Below are 26011 nucleotides of genomic sequence, written 5' to 3' on the forward strand. Positions count from 1 at the left end.
CAGGCAGAGATAGAGGGAGAGGGAGAGGGAACCCAATGCGGGGCTCAAGTCCCAGGACCCTGGATCATTACCTGAGCTAAGGCAGATGCTTAACCAGCTGAGCCACCCAGACGCCCTTGGCTTTAGTATTTAATCAAATCTTTGGCATTGGATTAAATTTCCCTATAAATGTATTTGTATTTCTTAAAACACACACACACACACACACACACACACACACACGAGACTATTATTACCAAAGCCAGTGTCCTCTAATACCCAGTCCTTGTTCATCTTTACCTATTTTTCTTTTTTTTCTTTTCTTTTCTTTTCTTTCTTTTCTTTTCTCTTTTCTTTTCTTTTCTTTTCTTTTCTTTTCTTTTCTTTTCTTTTCTTTTCTTTTCTTTTCCTTTCCTTTCTTTTCTTTTCTTTTTTCTTTTCTTCTTTTCTTTTCTCTTTTTTTTCTTTTCTTTTCTTTTCTTTTCTTTTCTTTTCTTTTCTTTTTTTTTTTTTTTTTAACCCCCCTCTGCATGACTGTCAAGAAATTTTGGCACAGGTGCATGATTTACCTATTTTTCTAAAATTACTGTTGATTTTTTGGAATTAAGATTCAAACAAAGCCCCATACTTTATATACGGTTGTTCTCTTAAGCCTTCTTTAATTTATAATAGTTTCTCCTATTTTTTTCAAAACCCCGTATAAACTTTAAGAAATTATAGAACTTCCCACATTCTGGTGTTGGGTGAAATTTTTTGGGGGGGGGTGAATTTTATTTTGGGGGCATTGTTTAAATTGTACCTCTGTCCCCATATTTTCTGTAAATTGGTAGTTAGGTCCAGAGTCTGGATTAGATTCAGGTTAGTTTTGTTAGCAAGAATTTTACTTTTTGGTTGGTGCTATATGGTTCTTGTTCCCTCATTTTAAAAAGAACTTACTTTCTGTTCCTCTTTTGGTGACCTAAGATGGATCAATGAATTAGGCGAAGTCAGCCTGTTCTATTCATTATTAAGTTCCTCATTAATTTTTACACAATAGTTGTAGCTGTCCTAGATAATTACTGCTGATAACCATTATTTCACTAAGGGTTGTAAAATGATGATTTTCTATGCACTATTTGTGATTCTTCTATGAAGAACTTTCCCTTATTAGCTAGTTGATTATCCTGAAATATAGTTTGTATGAGGAAAAATAGACTAAGCTTGATTCTTTCCCTTTATCAATTTTCAAAAGAAATACAGTACTTTTTTTTTTTAAGATTTTATTCATTTATTCATGAGACACACAGGGAGAGAGGCAGAGACACAGGCAGAGGGAGAAGTAGGCTTCCTGAGGGGAGCCCGGGATCACACCCTGAGCCAAAGTCAGATACTCAACCACTGAGCCACCCAGGCGTCCCTAAGTACAGTACTTTTAAAACAAAAATAATGCTATTACCTAGAGCACTATGATGGAGGAGGTATCTCTACTCTTTGAACAATAGAGATAATGCAGTTTGCTGAGCAGAGATGCCAGAATGTGGGAACTCATTTAGATTTCCAAGGTCAAGGGATATATGGCATACATAACCATTCTGTCACTCAACAAATGTTCACTGTATATATGTCATGACATGTACCTTGATAGTTACTGAGTTATGTAAACATGAACACAGACCCACCAGTGCCTTGCCCTTTGGTATAGTGGCTCAGTTTTTACAGTTCTAGTCCTCCGTGTACCATCACTAGTTGATCTCTTTACGCCTTAATGAACTAATTAACATTCCAGAAACACACCATACTGTCTCTTATCCCTAATTGTTAATTAATTTGTTCCATCTGCCTAGAAAGTCCTCTCCCTTACCTCTCTTGCTCACTCTCCCCTCCTTTTGCTTTGTGAGAAAGCTTGGCTTAATCAGTCATCCCCCACCTTTAAATTTACCTTACTTTCTGCAGGACGCCCTTAATTCTTGTTGATTCTGTCCTCCAGTTGTGTTAGCTATCCCTTCTCTCCATGTTTGTATTATGAAAATATTTGGTTGTGAAAAATGGCCAAGGGAGATTGGAATGTATTCTAAGAAATACCTTTCTGTGTTAAAACATCATTTCTCAATTCATCTGGACCTCAATATGTATGCCCAGTCTCGTTTAAAGAAAAACAGTATACCTTATAGTATAGCCTCAGCTCTTAGTTGTAACTTGATTTTATGAACTTCCATGAACCAGCTGCTTTGTTTTTCTGGTTACCTCCCAAGAAGACTGAGCTTGTGAAGAATGTGTCTAGTATGGGTTTTAGTTTTTTTACCGTGTACTCCTCCCTATCCCGTACCTCCTAATTTGAGTTCCTGCTAGGAAGTTCAGTGAATGAGGACAGTGTCTTTCAGATTATTTCCTGCCACATTATGGCCCTGAATGAGAAAAGTCACCAAAAATGATCCAAAAGATTTAGTGAGTACTTTAAAAAGTTACACTTTGAAAGATTTACTTATAGATACATCTTAAAGGGACGTAGACTGTGGGGTGGTTTGCCATAGAAAGAATAGCACTCATAGTGTTTTTGAGTTCTTACTTATATACCAGAACTTCTGTAAGTCACATTACCTCTGTTATCTAATTTAATCCTCACAATAACCTGAGGTGCTTAACGGAACCTTTATAATTTTTGGAACTGGTACTTGAACTTCAGCCTCTTTGGCTCCAAAGCCCAAGTTCTCAACCATTACACCAGGTGCTTTAGTTTCTAATAGAATCAACTTTCAGGCCATGATATAATTATTTCTAGGATAGTTGGCATTGTCTTTAGGGTAAAATGTAAGCTCCTTAATGATGTACTGTAGTTCTTTGAAATGTAAATTTTACCTTACCCTGTCCAGCCTTTTTTCTTATCACTCCCTGCCTTTACTCCTTTCTTTGTATTGCTATTTGTTTTGCAGCTTCCCAAACTTCTGTGCTTTCCTGTTTCCTGTACATGCTATTCCTTCTGTCTAAAATGCCCTCTTTGCCCCATTTTGCCTAACTTGTTCCTTGTGCTTAAAAATTCTATTTAATCATCCTAGAAAAACCTTCTCTATCCTTGAACCAAATATGTTAGTGCCCTCTCTAGAACACCTTCCACCCATCTATTCCAGCAGTGACCACATATTATATGTCATCCTCTTGTATGTCTCTCTTATGAGTAATTTGAACACAGTTACATATTTGATTCTTTAAAAACTTTGATATCCTCGCATTTAGCATTGTTCTTGTCCAGTGGTAGGTACTCAATACATCTTTGTGGAATGAAGGTGTATTTAAATGAACAAACTGATGTTTTAAAGTATGTCTTTCCTGTCTTGTTAAAATGCAGAGCCAGGCTTTCCAGGACTAAATCCTCCAATTCCTTGGGAACATGCACCACGTCCCCATTTCCCTCTTGTCCCAGCTTCGTGGCCTTATGGTTTGCATCAAAACTTCATGCATCAGGGAAATGCCAGATTTCAGCCCAACAAACCGTTCTATACTCAAGGTACCGTTGCTTACAAATTCATTAACAGGCTGGGTGGGTTTTACTCTGGGACAAAGGAAGCTACGTGAAGGCCAGAAACAAGGAGTAAAATTTTATGCATTCAATAAAGAGAGCATACTGTGTGTCAGGTGCTTGTTGTTCAAGCAAGAATTAAGTAAAACTTGTATACCTAATGCATATTTTATTAGGAGAGCCAGGCATGTAAAATAGACAAGAACAGGACCAGAGTTAACAGGAGATATGGACATTAGGGATTAATTCACACAAGATTTTGACGTTTGAACTAGAGATACAGGATTTTTTTTCCTGGAGATTACAGGAGAAGAGTTCTTAGCTGAAAAAATAATATAACTAGGAGTTCAAGAACTTAAGGGACTCAGGAAATGTTGACTGAATGAAATGATAACTTTAAGGGGAAGCCACTGGTGCAGACTCCATTTAGCCTTCCTAAACTATCCATGTAGTACAGGGGCATCCCTGTATTATCAAGTAGCAGAGCACTGACTGTGCTTATTCTTCAGAGTAAAGAACTAGGGTTGAGGAAAGTTACTTTTGGTTACTTTTGGTTAGGGCTCGGTGGGGTTGTAGGGGGAGTCTGAAGTTCTTCCTTGGTGAATTTGTTGTTTTCCTCCTCTTCATCTCTCTTTTCTTTCACATACCATTTCCCTTCTGCCCTCCTCCTTCCCCTGCTAAATGTTTTGACATGTGTTATGTCCTCTTTATAGAAAAAAAAAAAAAAAAAAAGAACTAGCTACAAGTTAAATTCTAAGGGTTTTCAGATAAACAGGCACAAGCCTTTCAGTTTTCCTGTCTGTGTTGTGTCCAACAGACAGATGTGCCACCCGTCGGTGTAGAGAGCGTTGTCCCCACCCACCAAGAGGAAACGTGTCGGAGTAATGCGAGTCCATTTTCTTTCAGCTGGTCTACCGATGCACAGCAACCAGCCAATCCTGCTGTCTCAAGGGTATCCGTACCTCAATGTCAGTTACATTCAGCAGAAAAAGTGACATTTAATGGAAAACAAAACAAATCAGGTCCTGATTTAAAATTTTAACACGTTTAGATAGCTTATTTAAATTCTAAGACTGTTTTTAAAGACTGTATTATTTGTATATAAATATGAACTATAGTTTTTACTAGTATCACCAAATTGAGTGATACAAATTTCATCTATTTTATTACCCTATTTTTAAGGGAATTTTGTTTTGTTTAATCTTGATGAATTGTATAAAGAGAGAATTTAAAAATTACATTCTTTATTTTCTATTAGCTGTATTCATACTTTGGTTGCTTCAGACTTTATATATATATTGTTCTTAAGAATTAGGAAAAACTTTCATGTGTTTTAAATTTGTCACTTCTATTCTTTACAGAACCTTGTAGTGCCAAAACTTTTTAAAAGGTAAAAAAAAAAGAAAAAAAATAAAACTACAACATGAAGATTCAGAATTTTTTTCTTTTACATTCTTGTATATTGAAAATATTCAAACTTGAACAGAATGTTGCTTTTGTCTGTATTTGAAGTAATTCTATTTTAAGTTAATAAATCTTTTTGACAAGAGTCAAATTTGGTTAATTTATATGGTTGTTAGATCATGGAAATACAATGTAACAATTTAGAGACTTGTTTTACTCTCTGTGAATAGAGTATTCAAAATTACAGAATTAGTTTTAGAGATCCAAGGATCTTTTTTATGTCTTTTACTGGATCTTCACAATACCCATATGAAGTTGACAGAAACATATGCTATCTCCATTCTATCATTGAGAAAACTGAGGTGCAAAACAAAGTGAAATCCAAGGTAGCACATTTATATGTTGGAAAGAGAATTGAAACAGATGTTTTGAAGGAGAGTTTTTAAACAGAGTGATACTGACAGAGTGGAGGGAGATATTTCTTATTTACTGAAGTACTAGCATGTGCCAGATTATCCATTCTGAGTTCTCTTACTACCTGGAATGCACACTTCCCAAGATGGTTTTTACCAGTAATGGTTGTGGTCACTTGAGTATAGTTGAAATTAAAATTTTTGTTTATTGGGTGGTGTTTTGGTACACTGCAGTGAGGTAATTTTATCTGAACACCCCCCGCCCCCCCAGTTATATATTTGCCAGGGATTTTGGACTAAATGATTGTATAGATTTGGAAATTTGCAGAATAAGTAAATACAAATGTATTTTAAGGACAGTGTATTATCTTTGTTCTGCTTCCTCAGATATGCATTACTTAAATAGGAGACTACCTGGGCTTTTGGCATATTTTCCAGCTTGCAAGATGCTTGAAATCTATTGCAGGAGGTTGAGGGCTTTCCTGCCATATTTGCAGCCCTGAAAAGGTATTTATTAAATGTTAAGATCAGTATCTCTCAGAATCCTACTAAATGGTAGAGTTCGCTTATTTGTTTTGTTAATGAGATAGCTGGCCCAGTTGTATGCTTTTGTGTTAAAATATAGGCATACCTCAGAATCTTGCAGGTTAGGTCCCAGATCACTGCAATAAAGTGAGTCAAATGCCTTTTTTGATTTTCCCAGTGTATAGAAGTTATGTTTACACTATTGTAGTTGATTAAGTGTGCAGTACCATTATGTTGAAAATTCACATCTTAATTTAAATATACTTTTATTGTAAAAAAAAAATGCTAACCATCAGCTGAGCTTCAGTGAGTTGTAATTTTTTTTGCTGGTGGAAGGTCTTGACTTGATGCTGAGGGCTGACTGATCAGGGTGGTAGTTGGTGAAGGTTGGGGTGACTGTGGCAATTTCTTGAAATAGGACAACTGAAGTTTGCCACACCAATCGCCCTGTCATATCACCTGAACACTCAGGGCCATTGGGGTTAAAAGTTAGCCTAATTTCAGTATTGTTGTCTCAGGGAATGGGAAAGTCCAAAGAGGGAGAGAGACAGGGGAGTGGCCAGTCAACAGAGCAGTCAGAACAACCATTTGTTAGGTTTGCTATTTTACATGGGCAGAATTTGTGGCACCCAAACCATGACACAGATTACTGTTACCAAAATACGATACAGACAACTTGGTGTCTCTGTCATATGCCATTAGACAAAAAACCAATACACTTGTTTATGGAGGGTTGCCATAAACCTTGGTTTAAAAAAATAACAACAAAAAAACGCAGTATCTGTGAAGTGAAATGAAGGAATGCCTCTATGACTTGTGTCTCCTTTAGCAATTACCAGTGCTCAATAAATGGCAAAACTGTAGCAAGTGGAAAAAATAGAATACTCTTAGTTTGTCATTTATATAGTAGCTGCTCAGTTTTAGAAGTATGCAAACTTCTCAAAGTTGTAAACTTTTGTGATTGTGAATTCAGATTCATTGTGGAGCAATTGAAAAGTGCTCAAATTATCAATCTTCTGCAGAGTACACATACACCCCACACATAAGATTGTATTGTTTTGAAATGTTTTGTATAATGTTTAATGACATGGAAATATTAATATTTTCATTGTCATTAAAGATCATTCAAAACTATGAATATTAATGATGTACCATTTATTTGTTTAGTCCTCTACTGATGGGCATTTCTGCTTTTCTCATATATAATAATATGTAAAATGATAGGATAAAGCTATTTTTGTGTTTATTATTCTAGTATGGTGAATTTATATTCATATATGGGATTATTCAGTAAAAAGGATAAAAGTTATAAGTTCCTGCTACATACTGCCAAATTGCCTCCAGGAAAGCTGGTTACCATTTTTGTGGTCCCAGCAAACAGTATATAAACTGTGTTGGTAAGCTTATCAAATAACTTTAAAGTCCAAACAATTCATTTTTTTTCCTTAAAGGATAATTTAAATGTATTAAAAAAAAAAAGGAAACATTAAATAAAAACAAAGTATAAAAATCAAAGTATAAAAAGACCATCAACCAGAAATAAATACCATTAATAGCTGGTGAACTTTATCCATTCCAACTTTTTATTTTCTCATTCACCCAATGTGGGATTAGAACTTGTGACTGAGATCCAAGAGCCACATGCTTTTCCAGCTGAGCCAGCTAGGCACCTTCCCCTAGCCCCAACGATCTTTCTTAAACATAGACACACATACATAGAGTTTTAGAAAAGTGGGCTCATATGCTGTTTACTAAATATAGCAAGTTGGGGCACCTGGGTGGCTCCGGTTCTGGTCCCCGGGGGTCTTGGGATCAAGTCCTGCAATTGGGCTCCCCACAGCGAGTCTGCTTCTCCCTCTGCCTGTGTCTCTGCCTCTCTCTGTTTCTCATGAATAAATAAAATCTAATATATATGTGTATATATATGTATGTGTGTATACATCATCAGGTTAATTTCACTTGGATTTAACAAAATGTGAGATGAAATACTCAAAAGTTTTTTTCTAAACTTTAGTAGAAAAAAAGATTAGTTCTAAAAGATTCCCCTTAAAATTTAGGACAATTCTAGAAAACATTAAAGAGGCTGGTTATTTTTTCCTAGTTTTCAGGTATGTTTTAGTTAGAGATCATGCATGGCTCCTGTTATGAAAAAAATGTTTACCAGTTCCTCTACTTCTTGGTTATATTAATTTTTTTAGGATTTTATTTATTTATTCATGAGAGACACAAAGAGAGGCAGAAACATAGGCAGAGGGAAAAGCAGGCTCCTCAGAGGAAGCCTGATGCAGGACTTGATCCCAGGACCCTGGGATCATGACCTGAGCCAAAAGCAGATGCTCCAGAACTGAGCCACCCAGGTGTCCCTATATTATTTCTTATATAGACAGTGTTCACATATAAGTTGAGTTCTACAATTATTTCCCATTGTTTTTATTTAGATTTTATTTGTGAGAGACAGAGATAGCAAGAGAGAGCACAAGCAAGGAAGAGAGGGAAAAGCAGGGAACCTGATGCAGAGCTAGATCCCAGGACCCTAGGATCATAAACTGATCTGAAGGCAGAGATTTAACTGACTGAGCCACCCAAGCACCCTTCTCTTTATGTTTTAAAGACAGCTTTGGCTAGGTATAAAATTCCTATCACTATTTTCTGCAGACCTTTAGAGCTATAGGAGACCAGCTTCTGAAGTTTTCTCTTTTATATAAGACTTGATTTCTCTGCTTAGGTATATCCCTATAATCCTTTATATCTTAAATTCATTAGGATATTTCTTGAAGCTTTGCTTTTTATTTCAGGAAAATTTTATCTAATTTGCTCAATTCTCTTCATTAATAATGTAAATTATGCCTATGTAGGATTTCAGGTGTTTTTTTTTTTTTTTTAAGATTTATTTATTTATGAGAGAGAGAGAGAGAGAGGCAGAGACACAGGAGGAGGGAGAAGCAGGCTCCATGCTGGGAGCCCGGTGTGAGACTTGATCCTGGGACTCCAGGATCGCGCCCTGGGCCAAAGGCAGGCGCTAAACCGCTGAGCCACCCAGGGATCCCAATTTCAGGTATTTTATTATCTTTGTAGCTTTTAAGTTTTCTATGACTTTCAGTATTTATTTCCTCCAGCCTATTCTCTCTATGCCTTATTTTATACTGTTTTCTAAAAAGGCTTTTCTCCAATTTTTCAGATCTTCAGTTAAGCTCTATTAAGCTTATTTTCCATCTTAGGTTTTAATATCATCTTTGAACTTCTTTTATACTTTGTGCATTTAAAACATCACTTTGCTATAGTCTTTGTGAAGAACGTACTACTTTAACTTTCTGTAGGGAGTGACCAGCATCTGTGATCATTCTTATCTCATTAATACTTATTTAACCGTAGGTCAATCTATATGATAGAAATAATGGAAAGAGGCTAGAGGAATGAGCTTTCAGTTGGGTTATTATATTGGAAGACTTTCACCATATTTTAGGAAGTGAAATCAATTTAGTGGTTTACATCCAATATTAAAAACATACTAAAAAAATACTGTACAGGAAATACATCAATTTTACATAAAGAATTTTTTCCTGACATCTGTTTTAGTTACAGAATATATGTGTACAGATGTAAAATGTTTCTTAATAGACCAGTCAAATAAAGTTAGAATACTACAGTTCCAAGACCTCATCCAGTAGGCTAGCACACAGATGACAGAAATGGCTCTCAGCCAAGTTTGTCTTTAGCTCCACCTCTTCTGGAATTCAGTAATATACCAAATCTTTAGAGAGATGTTCAACACATCCCACTCAAGAACTCTTAGCTCTTTGAACTAATGAAAGAATGGGAACAATCTATTTCCTGCTATAGGTTGGCTGTACTATTGATTCAGATTTCACCATATACCTAATAAGTAAGTATGCATTCATAGTTTGTTTGGGGAGGCTTATTTCTGTTATTAAAAGCTGCATGGGTTTTTTTTTGGGAGGGGGGGCAGGGGCAGGTATTTGAATTTTTTATCTTAGACTTTAAAGTGAATATTTTAACAATAATACAGGATGATAACTTGATTGGTCCATAGGTCATTAAACCAGAGACATTTCTTTGCATCTAGATCATTTTGGTAAAGAAATAACTAACTGCTGGGACTCTATTAACAGATGTAAATAGATGTGCTTATATTTAATCCTTAAAGGCAGTCCTATATATAGTTGTATAATGGATAACAATAGCTCTTATGGTCAACTTTTATTAGCTCAAGTATCATCAGGAGAGGAATCTCTGAAGAATGTGAAATTTCAAATATCCCAAAATGCTTTAACGTTGCTGCAAAGTTCAAGTCAACAGCAATCAAAAGAATGTTTATTTTATGACCAGATAAAGCTTCCCAGGAAACTGGAACCTGTGAGGCAGTTGGTCTTCATAATTCTTGCTGGGTCCAGAGCTGCAGGAAGTCAAAATTGTTCCCTCTCCCCACTCCTTTTTTTTCACTTTTCCCTTTTTAAAGGAGGAAAGGTAAGTACTGGTAGACTGAACTCTTCTAGCAAAGATCCCAATACCCCCTATTGTCAACGCCTGTGGACACCTTACAGTTCTTATTTTGCTTCTGAATCCTCAGACTTAGCTTCTTCAACATACTGTCTCCTAATTCTCCTACCTTTCTTGAATGGCTCCTTTACATTTTCAGTTGGTTGATTGCACTGCTTCCTTTCACCAGTGTTGAGTGTTGCCAATTATTCTGTTGTTGGTTTTTCTTACATAAACACACACCTCAATGGGCAATCAATTCCATTTAATTCTACTTCTTTCACAGTTACCTAAATGTTGTCAATTCAGGGTTAGATCTCTTGGCTCAACTCCAGTTCCTATTTATATTACAGCAGTCTCTAATTACACTTTAGGATAAACTGAATGCATCATTTTTTCCTACCAACACAACTTTCACCATATGCCCCTCTAAAGCCTGGCCTCTCCCTGTTCTATTTTCTAGCCTTGTGAATGAATGGCACTGTTTTCCAGCAATACAGGTCAAAACCCCTGAGGGGTTATTAGATAATTTCTTCTTTTCAGTCTTAGTACCCTACTGCTACTGATTATACTTGGATAAATGTCAGTGCTTACAAGATAAAGGCTGAGCACCATAACCTAGAATCCAAGGCTCTTGGGGGAAAAAGAACATACATTATATTATGTTGTATAAAAGGTATTTAAGTTTCATTGTTGAACTGTTCAACGTAACTGGTCCAGAGAAGCCTTAGCTTATGATCCAATGATCCAGAGAAGCCTTACTTTTGAATGCATTTTCTTCTTACAAAGCTGCTGCTAACTCGTCAGTTTTCCTAATATTCCTACATGGTTGGGGGGGGGGGGGGGGACGGGGGGCGGGGAGAAGCTGGAGGTTGTAGGTTTTACTGACTTGATTTTTTGAGTGTACTATCAGCAGCAATAAATCTCAGAATTCTCAGAACAGTTCCCATAATGGAGCAAAACAAAACTAAACTACAGAAAAATGGAAAATGGGTGTGTAAAATTTAATAACAAAAGGTCAACAGGCAGCCACATCCTGTCCTTGTCACTCATCCTCTCCACCCCTCAAATCCTTTCTACCATTGTAAATTTGAGTACAGTCAAGATTGGTTGCACAAAGGGGTCAAAAGCAGCCCTTGGGAAGCACTATTCCTCAAATGGATTACAATTCAAAGAGAGATACAAAACTCAGCACCTCTTTCACTTAAGTAAAAAAAAAAAAAAAAGAGAGAAATTGGTTACAAAGAGCTAAAATATTCTCATAGCTGCCTGGGGAGTAAGATCTTAATCCTTCCACAAAGACAGATGCCTTTAGATCCACAGGTGGCCATCTGATCTAATACCAAACTGAGTCCATTATTCATTCCCTCTCCGGCTCTTCTTGTGGCTTTTCTTAGATCTGAAATGGTAACACATATGAACCATAATAAACTTAACAGCTGTTTAAGAAGGTAGGCAAGAACTTTTGAGGAAGATGTATGTATGCTGATACTGATGGGGACAGAAATGACATCTAGTATTCATTAAATGTGCTTAGTGTTATGTCTAAGCGCAACACTGAGGCAAGTATTACTATCTTAAAGTTTATCAAATGAAAGTGACCTGTCCAATGTCACCCAACTGTTAATTGTTAACAAAGTTGGGACTTAACCACAGGTCTCCTGAGACCAAAGCTCATGGCCCACTCTCCAAAGCTGCAATCCTACATGGAAAAAACAAAATAACACAGAACAAATACATAATCCTAGTAATTCTCAGGGCAATAGGCCAATTTTGTCCTGGAATAAAGTTCCTAAATATCCCCATCAAAACAAAATTTCAGGTCTGACTTAGTTGTGTGATTGGAAGTTTGAGTAAAAAAAATTCTTAAAATAAGTCAATCCCTACCTTTCAGGAGACTTTGAGTGACTCCTGTGTCTGTGACTACGATGATGACCTGGGGAAGAAAAGGCCACTAGATAAGTACTCTACCCACCTACTCTTCCACTGTCATTTTCACTTCTTTCAGTCCCTTTCACCGGCATAATATTTTTTTCTGGCTTATGCTAGACACACATCTTGATAGCACCTGTCTGGACTGTTTATGGGGGTGCTTGTTTACGGTGGAGTGCCAGAACTGAATCCATTTCATATGCATTTGAGGGTTATGGTTAATTTCACAAACATCACATAGGGTCTTAATTCCTATAATTTCAGATGAAAAAAGTGAAGTTCATCATTCTTTCAGTAAAGCTTTTATGAGAAAGTAAAGATGTGAATTCTTAATTTGCAGATTTTCATTTCCTTTTCTTTTAAGCAGTCATATAGCTAGGCACTCCTGTCCTGGAGAAGGTCAAGCATCTATTACATTTAAGATAACCAATAGCAAAAGTCCCAAATATTATACCTGGGGACTTGGAGCGGGATCTGTGCCGTCTATCTCGAGATCTGCTGCGGTGACGTCTTGGGCTTTTGCTCCGATGCCTTTCTCGGCGAGGGGAGGGGCTGTGGAAATGATTGGTTAGACTCCTTTTTCTGACATTTATACTCACATCACACCCCTCCATCCCCCAAAAGCTGTATCCTTCATTACAAGTCAACTGAAGGCCTACCTCCTCCTTTTAGGAGACCGACTCCGCCTACACAGAAAGAAAAGAGGAAGAACCTTAGTTAGGCGCACTGCTCAAACATTCACCCACTTCTTATCCATGACCTTTGTTACATAACTTTTTATTAGAATCCTCCCACTCTAAGTCTGGGATTGGCCATGTGACCTGCTTTGGCCAGTGGGGTATCTGCAGATGTGATACCAACAGATACTGGAAGGAAACTTGCATGATTGAGCTTGTCTGCTCTTGAATTCTGTCACAGTTGAGGGAACATGCCTAACTTAGCCTAGAATGAGACACACACAGAAGAGATGAGTTGCCCCAGGTATCCTCGTTAAAAGCCAATAGAAAGCTGACCACAAAACAGGTACGTGAACTTACACTGCCTATCCAAGCCCAGCTTAAATCACTGATGCAGACTTGTGAACTAAATAAATGGTTATCATCTACCACGGAGATTTTGCAGGTGGTGGTTTTATAGCAATTCCTATACTGGGCAAACATTCCCCACAACCTGAATTTTTTCCTTCCCTGAAATCCAAACTTCTGTATTAATTACCAGGCTTAAAGTTTCCCTGGAAGAGGCCAAGGATTAGGGCTTTACCTTCTGGGAGACCGGCTCCTACTCCTTCTATAGCGCAGTGTAGGAGAACGACGGGGCTTGTCCAAGTCTCGGTAGCTTCTCCGGCGATGATCAGGTGATGGCACTCTCTCCAACTGGGAAAGAAATGGATAGGTCAACGCTGAGCACAGACTTAACACAGAACTATTTAGGGGTAGGACATACACTCCCCTCCTCAACCTGTCCCAAATTCTACCTTCAAGTGAATTTAAAACACAATAATACATAGATAACCCTAAGGACAAAAAGAACTACCAAATAAAAAACCGTTTCCAATAATCCTACTATTCCAGTGTTGGTACCACTATTCTGGGACTATGTGAGAATTGTGAGAGCTAAGTAATTACATGTATCTCCTTAAAAGGTTGGATTTCCAATGTGAAAAGAGAGGTGTAAGATCAGTAAAATTAAGTACAAAGTGTACTTTACTCTTAAATTTTTCCTCTAGGTTTGCCAACTGTAAAGACCTAGAAACACCAACCAAACCCATAGCAATGAGCATTTATAGTGCCCAGAGTGTGGTATCTAAATACCATTTTCCCTGTAAATGAAACCAATGGCTCCCTGGAAAAATGGCAATTTCAGATTGGGGCCAGAAGCATAAAACGTGACTAGAATGTATCGTCAGAAGGTAAGGAGTCTGAGACTACCATGGTTGTTGTCAGTCTCATGAGTCAAGTGTGTGTGTGGGGGGAGGGGGGGGAGTGATCCTTTGGCCAAAGAGGGGACGATTTCATCATCAACAAGGACCTGGTTCAAAACACCTCCAATTAGCTTAAATCCATGAGTTTATGTTACCAAGGACAAAAGCACATTCATCACATTGGGAGGATATTATGGACTCAACTCATTATTTTAAAAACTGATAAGTAACCCAGTATTTCTCTTTTCTATATCAACTGTACCTAAGAAAAACTAAGTATTGACTTGGGAGATTTTATAGCAGTGTTATAGGTAACATGATGAAAAAGCAAAGAATTAGAACATCATGATTTTATAACCCCTAATGGGTCTAGGCAGAGATCATTTAGGCACAGTGGTTCCTAATAAGGCAGAGAAACAGACTTTGCTCACCCTACGAAGAGTATACACGAGTACCTATGAAGTAGTGTTGCTTTACTACAAAGGGTACAAAAACCTCAAATCCAATTGAGCCTCCAGATCTAAGAGTTTACAGAAGATACAAGGGACAGACAAACATGTTAAGTGACCCCACAGGGACATAATCAGAAAAATACAGATTGTAAAAATCTGTGTAAAATAATATGACTTGATTTATGGACCTTCTCTGAATATTAATTCAAACTATTAAATATAGGACAATTGGGGAAATGTGAATACTGAATATTTTATTTCCTTGTTTCAAGTTTTATTTAAATTCTGGTTAACATAAAATATGTTCCTTTCAATACCGAATATTTGACATTAAGAAATTACTGATGATTTGGGGGTGATAATAGTTATCATGGTTAGGCTTCTTCTGAGATACGGATGAGATATACTGATGATTGTGATCTATGTCAAGAAAACTGGTGTGGGGACAATTTGGAAGACATTAGAAAAAAAATAAAATGGCTGAGTTGATACTATGGCGGCTAGGTGACGGGTAAATGGAGGCACATTCTCTCCACTTTGAAAGTGATTGAAATCCATTAAAAAAAGGAAAAACAGAATGACTACTTTTGGTTCACTCACCACAAAAAAGCACCTCAGCCTTAGAAGTCTTTAAATTCATGAACGAATGTTTCCTTTTGCACTTCTTAAAGAGAGCCTACTGGCTCAGAGCTACACTTCCATTTACAGTCAGTATCCACCGTTTCTTTTATTCTCCCCCCCCCCCCCCCCGCCACCCTTTTTGGATACAGAGTATTATATTTTAAACATGGATGTTTCAGATCCTTCTTTCCTAACCATAAGCATTTCCACATCATATACTTTTCATAAGTTTTAATGGCTAAAAGCCTGTTGAGCTAATAGTTAACCTGACTGCTTCCTGACAGCTGGGCTGTTTTCAACTTGTCAACATTTTAACTAGTAAAAAACATGACCATGCAGTAGGTATTATTTTTTTCCTTAAGCTAGCTTAATCCTTAGGATAGGTTCAACTATGAACAGTATTATTATTTTAAGTATTTATATTAATAGCTACCAACTGTGAGTCACTTATAATGTCCAATATGCAATGGGCTTTATGTATATCACCTCATTTAATGCTCATAATAATCCTAATAGGTATCATTCTTCTTTACTAAGGGAAAGACAGAGATTAATTTACACAAGATTATGGAGAGCTGAGATATGAATCAAAGCCTTATTTAACTTCAATGCCCATACTCTTAAATGATAAATATTGTATTTTTTGGTTAAAGTTAAAAATTAAAGTCGGAAAACAAAACAAGGAAGGACCATTCCCCTCATCCCCTCCCAGTAATTATCCCTCCTGAACCCTTAAGCTCCCAGGTGCCTGACCTTCTCATCCTCCTCTTCCTCCTCTTCACTGGACTCCACGTCATCCATGTCCTCTTCTAGAGCACTAACCCGAGGCTCCAGTTGCTCAGCTTCCTCTAGCACATAGCGTTTCTACAGAAAGCATAATGAGAGTCAGGGGGCTTTGTTGTCTCCTCTATGTCCTGAACCCCTGACACTGGGGCTCTGGGATAGACGGGAAACTGGTGATGAACAGCTGAGGCAATTTCATTTCAAAGATATTCCAGACAGTTCAAAATTTTCTTAAGGAATTTAACATACTTGGAATCTATACTTTTACATCCCCCTGTAATTACATAAATACAAAGTTGAAGGGAACTTCATTTTCTGTTGGCTCTATTCTCTGTGATCTTTTACACTTAAAAGTCACTGAAATATCAATCAATATAGATGTAGCCCTGAAAAAAAAAAAAGGGGGGGAGCTTCATATACAAGGGCCAATGTAAGTTCAGAGCTGTGACTGGTGGCTGGTAGTTCCAAGACAGGGTAAAAGCAAAATCTACCCTAAGAGACCCAGTGAGGCCCAGCCCAGTTTGGGGGCTGAAGATTGTCTTGGTCCTGGTTTGGAATAGCATCAACTTTACTTGACCTGGGATTTAGGGAACAGTCTAGTAGAGTCACACATTTTGAACAAACTATAGGATATACACGATCCATCTTCTTGTTCCATTTTCTTCTGAGATGTGGCTTAGCTGGCTTATTGTGTGATTAAGGACCTGAAAGGCAAGGATGAGTTCAAAAATGCCAAATGGGACTGCCTGAGTCATACGATCCCTTACCATTTTCTTGTGCCCAGGATATAAAGAATGTTGGATAGTCCTAAAATAATAACATTTAGCTTATCTCTAACAAAATTCTATAATGGTTGGCAGAAGTGAAACAAAGATACCACTCTGTGTAGTCAATCCTCATTAAAGAGCTCCTTGGAAAAAGGCTCTTCAGTTACACAATCACCATAGTTTGGGATCTAGGACCGTATCAGACAGGGCATCCCAAATCCCTAATGCTCAGACTAAAATCGATATATTAATTCACAGTATTGATGTTTGATGAAATTAGAATTTATTCCAGAGCAGATTCTTGGAATGTCAGGACAGGACACATCAGAAGCTAAATTGATGAGGTGCTTAATAAGAACAGAATCAGAGCAGGTGTTCTTAAGGGTCACTTCCAGGACACACAGACCCACACCAGACCACACTTCTTGGTGATAAAATGTACACCAGTCAGATTTCAGTTTCTCTCTCAGTGAGGCATGTTTTGCGGTCTTCTAGACTCTATTCAGACCATCTTATCTGCATCAATTGGCTTGCTTTAAAGCTGAATGGGTTTTCGAACCCTTATAATTGTACTTCAAAATAATCCATTTCTTATAGTATTTCTAAAAATGAGAGCAGCTAATAATAATGACAGTTAACATAACCACAATGAAGTGTGAGAATTGGGCCCTGAAAGCAGATTTTCAGTTTTGAAGTCTCTTCACTACACAGTTTACAGTAGCCAATACAGACTAAAACAGATATAGCATACATATTTTTAGGATTTTTATAGAGTCCTATTACTGGATCGCTGTGGAGGAAGAGTTGGTACATTGCATTTAAATGTGAGTACTCATCTACCAACTACTTTTTATCCAGCTGATTTGCTGCCTCATCTGACCCATTTATCAGATATCTGCAATTCATTCTATTTCCTACTTTGAAGGAATTATCGTGAAACATATATTACTATGCTGAGTAATAAGGAAAAAAACAGCACATACAAGTAGGTTCACTATTCTTGACTGTGAAGAGTTTCAAGGGTGTACACACAAATGGCAAAATTACCAAACTGCACACTTTAAATACATGTAGTTTAATGTACATCAATTATACATTAATAAAGCCATTTAAAAGAAAAAAAAAAGCCTTTGTTCAAATGAAATCTCACTTTCAAGCTCAATATGTGCCTTAGAGAAAAAAAGAGCTACTCTGGTTGGAATATGTGGGCTGTTTCCTTTTATTCCTCTCTGTAGCCTTAAACAGTCCCACAGGGTAGTTTAAAGACCAGTGAAGTAGTCTAAGTCCCCCATTTCATAAATGGGAAAATAAAACCAGGTTCCACAGCTAGTCAGCTATAACAACAACCCAGAAATTTAATCTATTCCCCTGCTCAGTCATCTCTCCATTATAGATCATTCCTTTTCTCTTTAGGCAACCTACTGTTTTCCCTTTGTATTTAACAGTAGTTTTAAATAATACTCTGCAAAACCCATTCCTGAAAAGTGCTTCATGGATACTCATTTATCACTAAACAGGGTTATAAAGTTTGACATTTAAGAGATTAAGATCTTAGTCTACCACTCCTGACCCTCTTATCTGTTTTACAGCCTACAATTTCCTTCATATAACATTTTAAAAAGTCATTTCCTGTGTTACCTTTTTTAAAAAAAAATGTTTATTCATGAGAGACATACATATAGAGAGGCGGAGACACAGGCAGAGGGAGAAGCAAGCTCCATGCGGGGAGCCCGATGTGGAACTCAATTCCAGGACCCTGGGATCACACCCTGAGCCCATCACACACACAACCACTGAGCCACAAAGGCACCCTGTATTACTCCCTTTTAAAGCCCCACTCTTCAAATACTTTACTTCTGTTTTTCTCTCCCAATCCCCTTTTTCATAGGTATGAAGACTAGTTAAGAGGACCCCTGAGATCATGGGCTTCAGTGTTTTATTGTGTATGTGTACTCCTCTGTCCCTGTCTTGGGGAAAGAAGGGCAACTCTGATAAGAGACCTTTATCTCTTACCTGTAGCCGGGGTAGAATGATATCACAGACTCTCTCACTGTGCAGCAGTTCATCAATAAACTCATCTACGTGCATCAGTTCAAACTCTGAAAGAACAATCATATGCTCAGGCAACTTGGAAATAAATTTATATAGTCAAAAAATAAAAGTGCAAGACTCTATTATAAAATACTTGGTATAGAAAGTGTGAATCCTCTGCAGCCTCCCTTCCCTACACATTTACTAATAAAACCACTCAGTGTGGTTACAGAGAAGGGATTACTAATCAGACCTGGGGTCAAACTACAGTCATTCATAGCCTTGTCATCACTTACCTCATTCATTCAGCTCACCTTTACTGAGGCCATCTGTATCAGGCCTCTTCTTGGAGCTGAGGATAAAGAGATGAATGAAGCTGTCCCAATTAGCAGGAGACCCAACACAAAAGCATGCACAAACAGATCTAAGTGGTATAGGGGTGATTTTTTTTTTTAAGATTTTATTTAAGAGAGCGAGAGTACAGCAGGGGGGAGAGGTAGAGGGACAAGCAAATTCCCCACTGAGCAGGGAGCCCGATGTAGGACTCAATTACAGAATCCTGGGATCATGACCAGAGCCAAAAGCAGATGTTTAATTGACTGAGCCATCCAAGTGCCCAGGAGTGATGTTATTTATAAAAAAGTTTTATTTTTTTATTTTTTTATTTTTTTTGAGAGAAAGAGAGACAGGGAGAGCAAGAGCAGGGAGGAGAGGGAGGAGCAGGCTCCCACGGAGCAGGGAACCTGACACGGGGCTTACTCCCAGGACCCCTGGGATCATGACCTGAGCTGAAGGCAGATGCTTAACCAACCAAGCCACCCACGGTGATGTTCTTGAATAGATTATATAACTCAAGTACAATTTCTCATGTGAACCCGCTATATTTCTAAATATACAGCATGTATCTTATATGGTAAAGCAAAAGCTTTTTAGAATTGTTATAGTAAACATTACCTTAGTTCAGTGGTTCTCAAGCAGCAGTTAACTTTGTCACCCACAACTAGTGGATAGAGGCCAGGGATATGGCTAAACATCCTACAATGGGCTGGAAGCTCCGCATAACAAAGAATCATCTGGATCAAATTGTCAATAGGTTGAGTAACCCCATCTTAGTTTTTAACATAATATAAACATAAGTAATTCCATGACGGCCATAACCATGTCCATCTTGTTCACCATGTTATTTTCAGTATGTAGCACAGTACCTGGCATGATACTGGCACTTAATTATGTATTCAATAAACAAGGTAATAAGTTAATAAAAGTTTAAAGTAAAATAACAAATTCTTGGCTTTCTATTTCTTAATGTTACATGTAGAGGTAAAAAGCAAATTCTAGTTAGACACTAAGAAGAAAAAGGTTTTGACTGCATTACCCTGAATCTGCCTTTTCCACAAAAAATATCTTTGTAAAATGTATGGAGCTGCCCACTGTGGGATTCCTATGTAAGTCTGAGTACACTTAACTTATACTGCAGTGGGAAGTACAGTGCTAGAGAAGAAGGAACGCCTGGGTGGCTCAGCGGTTGGGCATCTGCTTTTGGCTCAGGGCATGGTCCTGGAGTCCCGGGATCGAGTCCTGCATCGGGCTCCCTGCATGGAGCATGCTTCTCCCTCTGTCTCTGCCTCTCTCTGTCTCTCATGAATCAATGAATAAAGTCTTGGGGAAAAAAAAAAAAGAGGCCACTAAAAATTACTGTGATGATGGGGCACTGGGGTGGCTCAGTTAAGTGTGTGCCTTTGGCTCAGGTCATGATCCCAAAGTCCTGGGACTGAGCCCTATGTTGGGCTCAATGTTCAGCGAGAAATCTGCTTCTCCCTCTCCTCCTCCATCCTGCTCCTGTTCTCTCTCTCTCTCAAATAAGTAAAATCTTAAAAAAAAAAAAAAAAAAAAAAAAAAGGGCAGCCCAGGTGGCTTAGTGGTTTAGCGCCACCATCAGCCCGGGGCGTGATCCTGGAGACCGGGATCGAGTCCCATGTCGAGTTCTCTGCTTGGAGCCTACTTCTCCCTCTGCCTGTGTCTCTGCCCCCCTCTCTCTCTGTGTCTCTTATGAATAAATAAATAGAATATTAAAAAAAATAATAACCGTGATGATGTAACACATGGAAAACTAACTTTGGGAGGTCTGAGTAAGGCTTTTACGAGGTCATTCTGGAGGCAGATCAGATGGGATGGAGTACATTGGAAAAAGTACATGATGCAAGACTGAGACTGATATAAGATGTAGTTGGAAAAGTAGGCAGACAAGGGCAGATTGGGCAAGACTAACAGGAAGCTAGGAGTCTAATGGAATACTCCATGCAGGAGGTGAAGAACCTGAAATGAAGACCGTAACAACAACGATGATGGGCATTCACAATGTTACAACAAGAAGGCAGAAATATGGGGACCCCTGGGTGGCTCAGTGGCTGAGCGCCTGCCTTCGGCCCAGGGCGTAATCCTGGAGTGCCAGGATCGAGTGCCAGGATTGAGTCCCGGGATCGAGTCCCACATCAGGCTCCCTGCATGGAGCTTGCTTCTCCCTCTGCCTGTGTCTCTGCCTCTCTATCTCTCTCTGTCTCTCATGAATAAATAAATAAAATCTTAAAAAAAAAAAAAAAAAAGGCAGCAGAAATATTGGTGAAATAAAAACTGGTTCAGGGAGGAAGGTCCAGACCCTTAGCACCATACTCACCCCCATTTCGGTTCTGGCTCTTGATTTTTCGATAGTCATTGTACAGAGGTTCTAAGTACTTGTAGCAATCAATTGCAGTGCCTGTCAGCCTCATGTAAAGTGCTCCCAACATGCGGACATACCTGACAGAAGAAGACAAACAGTAGGCCATCCTAAAAAGTTCTTGTTCTTGAGTTGCATACCTGGCTTTTCTCATGAAAGCAGTGGATGAACAAGTTCTTTCTCTTCTTTGGCGATGAGAGAACTGCAATTTTGAGGCAACATGGAGCAGAAAGAAAGCTAAAATATGGAAACCTGGGTTCAAGTTCCCATTCTACCACTTACTGGCTGCAGGAACTTGGGACATGTTGCTCAACTTTCAGAGTCTATCATATTTAGAGTCTATTTAGAGTCTATATATGACAGGAAAATAGGAACCAATTTACCTTAAAGGATTACTCTAAGAATCAAATGAGATACTGAATTTAACAACATATAAAATATGTTTACTAATAGTACAAGAAATAATATACATACACTTGAATATATATAATTGTTGCTAGGCAGCACAGAGTGCTAGTTCTGGAAAAAAGTCATCTGCGTTGCAATTTGGATTCCATTACTTATTGACTTTGTTATATTAGGCAAGTTACTTGCTTTCTCAATTCTTGTAAAATGGAGATGATTGTGCCTAATTTGTTGGCTTAGTAAGAAATGTGTGTAAAGTGCTAAGCGTAGCATATAGCACATAGTAAGAAAGCTATTTTCTAGCTGTTACTGTTTTGTAAGATTCCTTTTTCTTTTCTCCTATATCCAACTACCCACTCAAATTCTTCACTTGGAATAACGAGTAGGCATTTGAAACTCAACAGTTTCTTTATATGACAAACACAACAGAATAGTAAAGAATTTGAACACTGAAGCCAGCTTTACCACTTACTAGGTATCTGACCTCAAGGAAATTAATCTGTCCTAAGTTTCCTACCTTGTGTAACGGAGATAATAATTTTGCAGGGTTGTTGTGAAGGTTAAGTAAATGATTATATGTAAATCCCTTAGAGGATGGTACAAAATTAGCTACTATGTTTGTCTCTTATATTTGTCTGTGAGTTCCTTGAGAATAAGTAATACAAGAATATGAGCAGCTGACATTTTGGGAGTCTTTACCAAAAGGCACTGTGTTGTGAGATATACAGCACTATCTTCTTTAACCCTCCTATCAACCTTGAGCTGGTATCATCATCTCCATTTACAAGTAAAGAAAGTAAAGCTCACAAACTTCTCTAAGGTCATAATAAGTAACAGAGCCTGGACATGAACCTCCCTCCACCTACACCAAAGTTCTCCTGCTTATCTACCACATGATGTAGTTTTCTTCATCTTTGAGCATCCAGTGCTATGAACACACTAAGTGCTCACTCCTGCTTAATATATTTTCAGTCCATTTGTGAAATGCTTTCTGGGGGAGAGGAGCAGTTACCAGGACTGAGAATGTAAAGAAGATCAATACAATCAGAACAGACAAAATACACACTGGAGACCTCAGGAGCCAAAATCCTAGAGTAGAACTCTGTTGAAACAAGATACACTGCTTTCACTCCTCTTAACCGAAGCCAAATTCTGGCCCACTGAAATTGAAGCTTTTAAATTAGCTAGTCAACATTTCACTCACTTGAAATCTTCATTTTTTATAAACTCCACAATGATATCCTTCTCAGGTTGGATTTGAAGCATCTTCAAGGTCAAACACAGAAAAGGAGTTGGCTTTATGTTGCCACCATAGACACCGCCCACAAACCTCAACTCCATGGCTTTATCCACTACAAGTTCAGCTAAAAAAAAAAAAAAAAAACAAAGGCAAAAACAAAAACAAAGTGGCATCTCAGATAATTTAGGGCCAAGCTCTTCCCAGTCTGAAATGGAGATAAGTTAGTTCAAGGTTTGGTGCTCCTCAATACTAATCAACAATTTAATATTAGAAGTGTGTGTATTAATAGTAATAATAATAACAGCAGCCAATATACAAGAAAGGATGACTATATGCCACGTATTCTCCTAAGCATGTCATATTATCTCATTTAATCTTCACAACAAGCCATGAAATTCCTGCACAGAGGCTGTTTTCAGATAAGGAAAATGAAGGCTAAGAAATGTTAAGTGACTTGCTCAATGTCCACCACCGGAGAGTAGCAGGGCCTGGATTTACATGTAAGCAGTCTATCTCCAGTGTCCATGTCTATCACCATTATGTCTGGAGAAAAGCAGCCAAATCTGGAGCTAAAAGAAACAGCAACAGTATACGACCCAATAACTACATAACTTTAAGTAAATGTCGGGATCCCTGGGTGGCGCAGTGGTTTGGCGCCTGCCTTTGGCCCAGGGCACGATCCTGGAGATCCAGGATCGAATCCCACGTCTGGCTCCCGGTGCATGGAGCCTGCTTCTCCCTCTGCCTGTGTCTCTGCCTCTCTCTCTCTGTGACTATCATAAATAATAAATAAAAAAAAATTAAAAAAAAAACTTTAAGTAAATGTCATCCACAGAATAGGGATAATAACCTTCTACAAGGGATGCCTGGGTGGCTCAGTCAGTTAAGCATCTGCCATCAGCTCAGGTCATGATCTCAGGGTCCTGGGACTGAGTCCCATGTCAGTCTCCCTGCTGAGCAGGAGTCGGCTTCTCCCTCTCTTTCTGCCCCTCTCCCTACTTGTGCTCTCTGGGTCTTTCTCTTTCAAATAGTCTTAAAAAAAAAAAAAAAAGCAACCTTCCACAATTGTTTTCAAAAATAAACACTAGCTATATGAACTCTAGGGCAAGTCTTTTTACCTTTTTTTCTTTTTGACTGTCAGTTCAAATCTGAACAGTAAAGGTAAAAGTTTAAGGGCTATAGTGAATGTTAAATGAGACAGTACAAATAAATGTTAACATCTACATGTTACACAGCAAATAATGTATGAGAGATTCCATTAGTGGAAAATCATTTTATAAATCAGATTTCAAGTTCCTTTAAGATAAATTCTTATTAATTCATTCAACATTACAGTTGACACTTACAGCCAGGTACTAAATACTAGAGATATAGGTAGAATGATAAAGAAGAACAAAATTACTACTCTTACAGAGTTTACAGTCTGGCAAGGCAGAAAGCATTGGAAAAATAATTGAAATGCGACAAATAGTTAAAATAAGATGCAGGATGCAATACAATTATACAACAAGGGAACATAATCTAGCATTGGAGGAAAAAGGTCACACGTTCACTTTTGGACATACTGAGTTGGCCTGATTGTTTAATTAGAGATTGAGATCTCAGAGGGCGATCTGGGCTGAAGAGAGAAATTTGAAGGCATCTACAGGTAAGATCATACAAGGAGAGAACCTGCAGTGAGAAAAGGCCTCAAAATTCACCCAAAATTCACATAACTCCAAAATTTAACGGTGACTCAGAAAAACGATGTGACACGTCCAGGGACACACAGCGGTCGTGGCAGCGACAGTGATGGCACAGAGTAGTGCTGGGTGCTTCTTAAAATACACACCAGTAACCATACCAAATTCTCCTTATACATGACGCGTTTTACTCCTTAGAATCGTTGAGGTGGGCAAGATACCCGTTCTACAGCAGAAGAAGGCATACATCGTTCACCGGCAAAGCAGAGCTACTAAAATCAGGAGCCAGAATTCGAAGACTGCAAGGCTTGGAAGCCTTCTCGGAAGAACTAAGGTTTCTATTAGGACCCGAACGTGGAAATAACTGCACATCGTGCAGATTTATTTTTTTTATTTATTTATTTTTATCGTGCAGATTTAGAGAACGAAAGACCAGGAACTGGGCTTCAGGTATGTTAAGGTTCCTTTAAGGACTTCAGAGTCTCCGAGTTTAAGAGGGTTTGAGAACTCGGGAGATTATCGTTAAATATGAATAGACGCAGAGAACCCAACAGACACCCTCAGAATCAGGCCGCAGCAGACTCACACGTGTCCCCAAAGCCCAACCAACATCGATCCAGGCACACAGCAGGTGCTAGATTTTTCTGTGTGACTGACAGACTCCGCTCCAGTCTCCCGCCGGGGCCGGTACCCCGCGCCCCGTCCGCGGAACGGGGCCACCAGGGTGGAGGAGGGTCCGCGCGCGCCCGCTCACCCGTCAGCCCGAAGCACTCCTCTTTCCAGTACTTGGACTCGTAGATTCGCGTCCGAATGATCTTCTCCACCAGATACTGAGGATTGGTGCCGTGGATGCTGTGCGCATCCTTCACCGTACGGTTCGCCATCTTAGGACGCCTTCAGTTCTACTTCCGTCGGGTCCTTTAATGCGTCACATCCAGGTTAAGGCGAACCGGAGAGAGACCAAGAAAGGCGGAGGGAGCCTAAGCAACTCAGACCACCATCTGGAAGCGGAAATGCTTCGAAGGAAAGAACTTCCTTCCGCCAGCAGCGTCGCCCACCGAATCAATGATGGCCGCGGCACGTTGGCGGACGTACGGCGCGCGCCTCGCGTAGGTGGGCGGGGCTAGAGGGCTGGCTGGTGACGCAACGT

At 38.7% G+C, this 26011-nt stretch overlaps 2 protein-coding genes across 20 annotated transcripts in view; one reads left to right on the plus strand and one right to left on the minus strand.

The window, feature by feature from the left end:
* TUT4 (terminal uridylyl transferase 4) overlaps positions 1-19981 on the plus strand; it is a 127062-nt gene extending 107081 nt beyond the window's left edge. For 6 of the 19 annotated variants that reach the window (XM_077844902.1, XM_077844900.1, XM_077844907.1 and 3 more), the window contains 3 exons: positions 3302-3460; positions 4379-4494; positions 5677-11601. In XM_077844902.1, coding sequence (XP_077701028.1) covers positions 3302-3460; positions 4379-4467 — 248 coding nt within the window. In that variant the 3' untranslated portion in view covers positions 4468-4494; positions 5677-11601. Of the gene's footprint in view, positions 1-3301; positions 3461-4289; positions 4544-4833; positions 5028-5676; positions 11602-13969; positions 14153-18675 lie in introns of those variants that run through there. The other 13 variants (XM_077844905.1, XM_077844903.1, XM_077844906.1 and 10 more) reach the window with 10 other exon arrangements.
* PRPF38A (pre-mRNA processing factor 38A) lies at positions 11297-25881 on the minus strand. Its single transcript, XM_077844917.1, has 10 exons — positions 25616-25881; positions 23144-23303; positions 21493-21614; positions 18801-18886; positions 15991-16101; positions 13504-13616; positions 12903-12929; positions 12698-12795; positions 12199-12247; positions 11297-11710 (listed from the first exon to the last, which is right to left on the minus strand). Exons 1-10 carry the CDS (start codon positions 25743-25745, stop codon positions 11668-11670), a joined length of 939 nt encoding a protein of 312 aa, XP_077701043.1. The 5' UTR covers positions 25746-25881; the 3' UTR covers positions 11297-11667.
* Between the last annotated feature and the right edge of the window lie 130 nt (positions 25882-26011).

This window comes from Canis aureus, chromosome 13, assembly GCF_053574225.1.
Source record: "Canis aureus isolate CA01 chromosome 13, VMU_Caureus_v.1.0, whole genome shotgun sequence".
NCBI classification, from domain to species: Eukaryota; Metazoa; Chordata; class Mammalia; order Carnivora; family Canidae; genus Canis; species Canis aureus.

Excerpts from the sequence above, each read along its gene's own strand:
- PRPF38A (XM_077844917.1), bottom strand. The coding sequence starts at position 25,745 with ATGGCGAACCGTACGGTGAAGGATGCGCACAGCATCCACGGCACCAAT. Across the intron at positions 18,887-21,492 it reads GAGCCAGAACCGAAATGGGG|AGTTTGAACTGATGCACGTA; the intron begins GTGAGTATGGTG and ends TTGTTCTTTCAG. Across the intron at positions 12,248-12,697 it reads ATCCCGCTCCAAGTCCCCAG|GTCATCATCGTAGTCACAGA; the intron begins GTATAATATTTG and ends TTTCTTCCCCAG.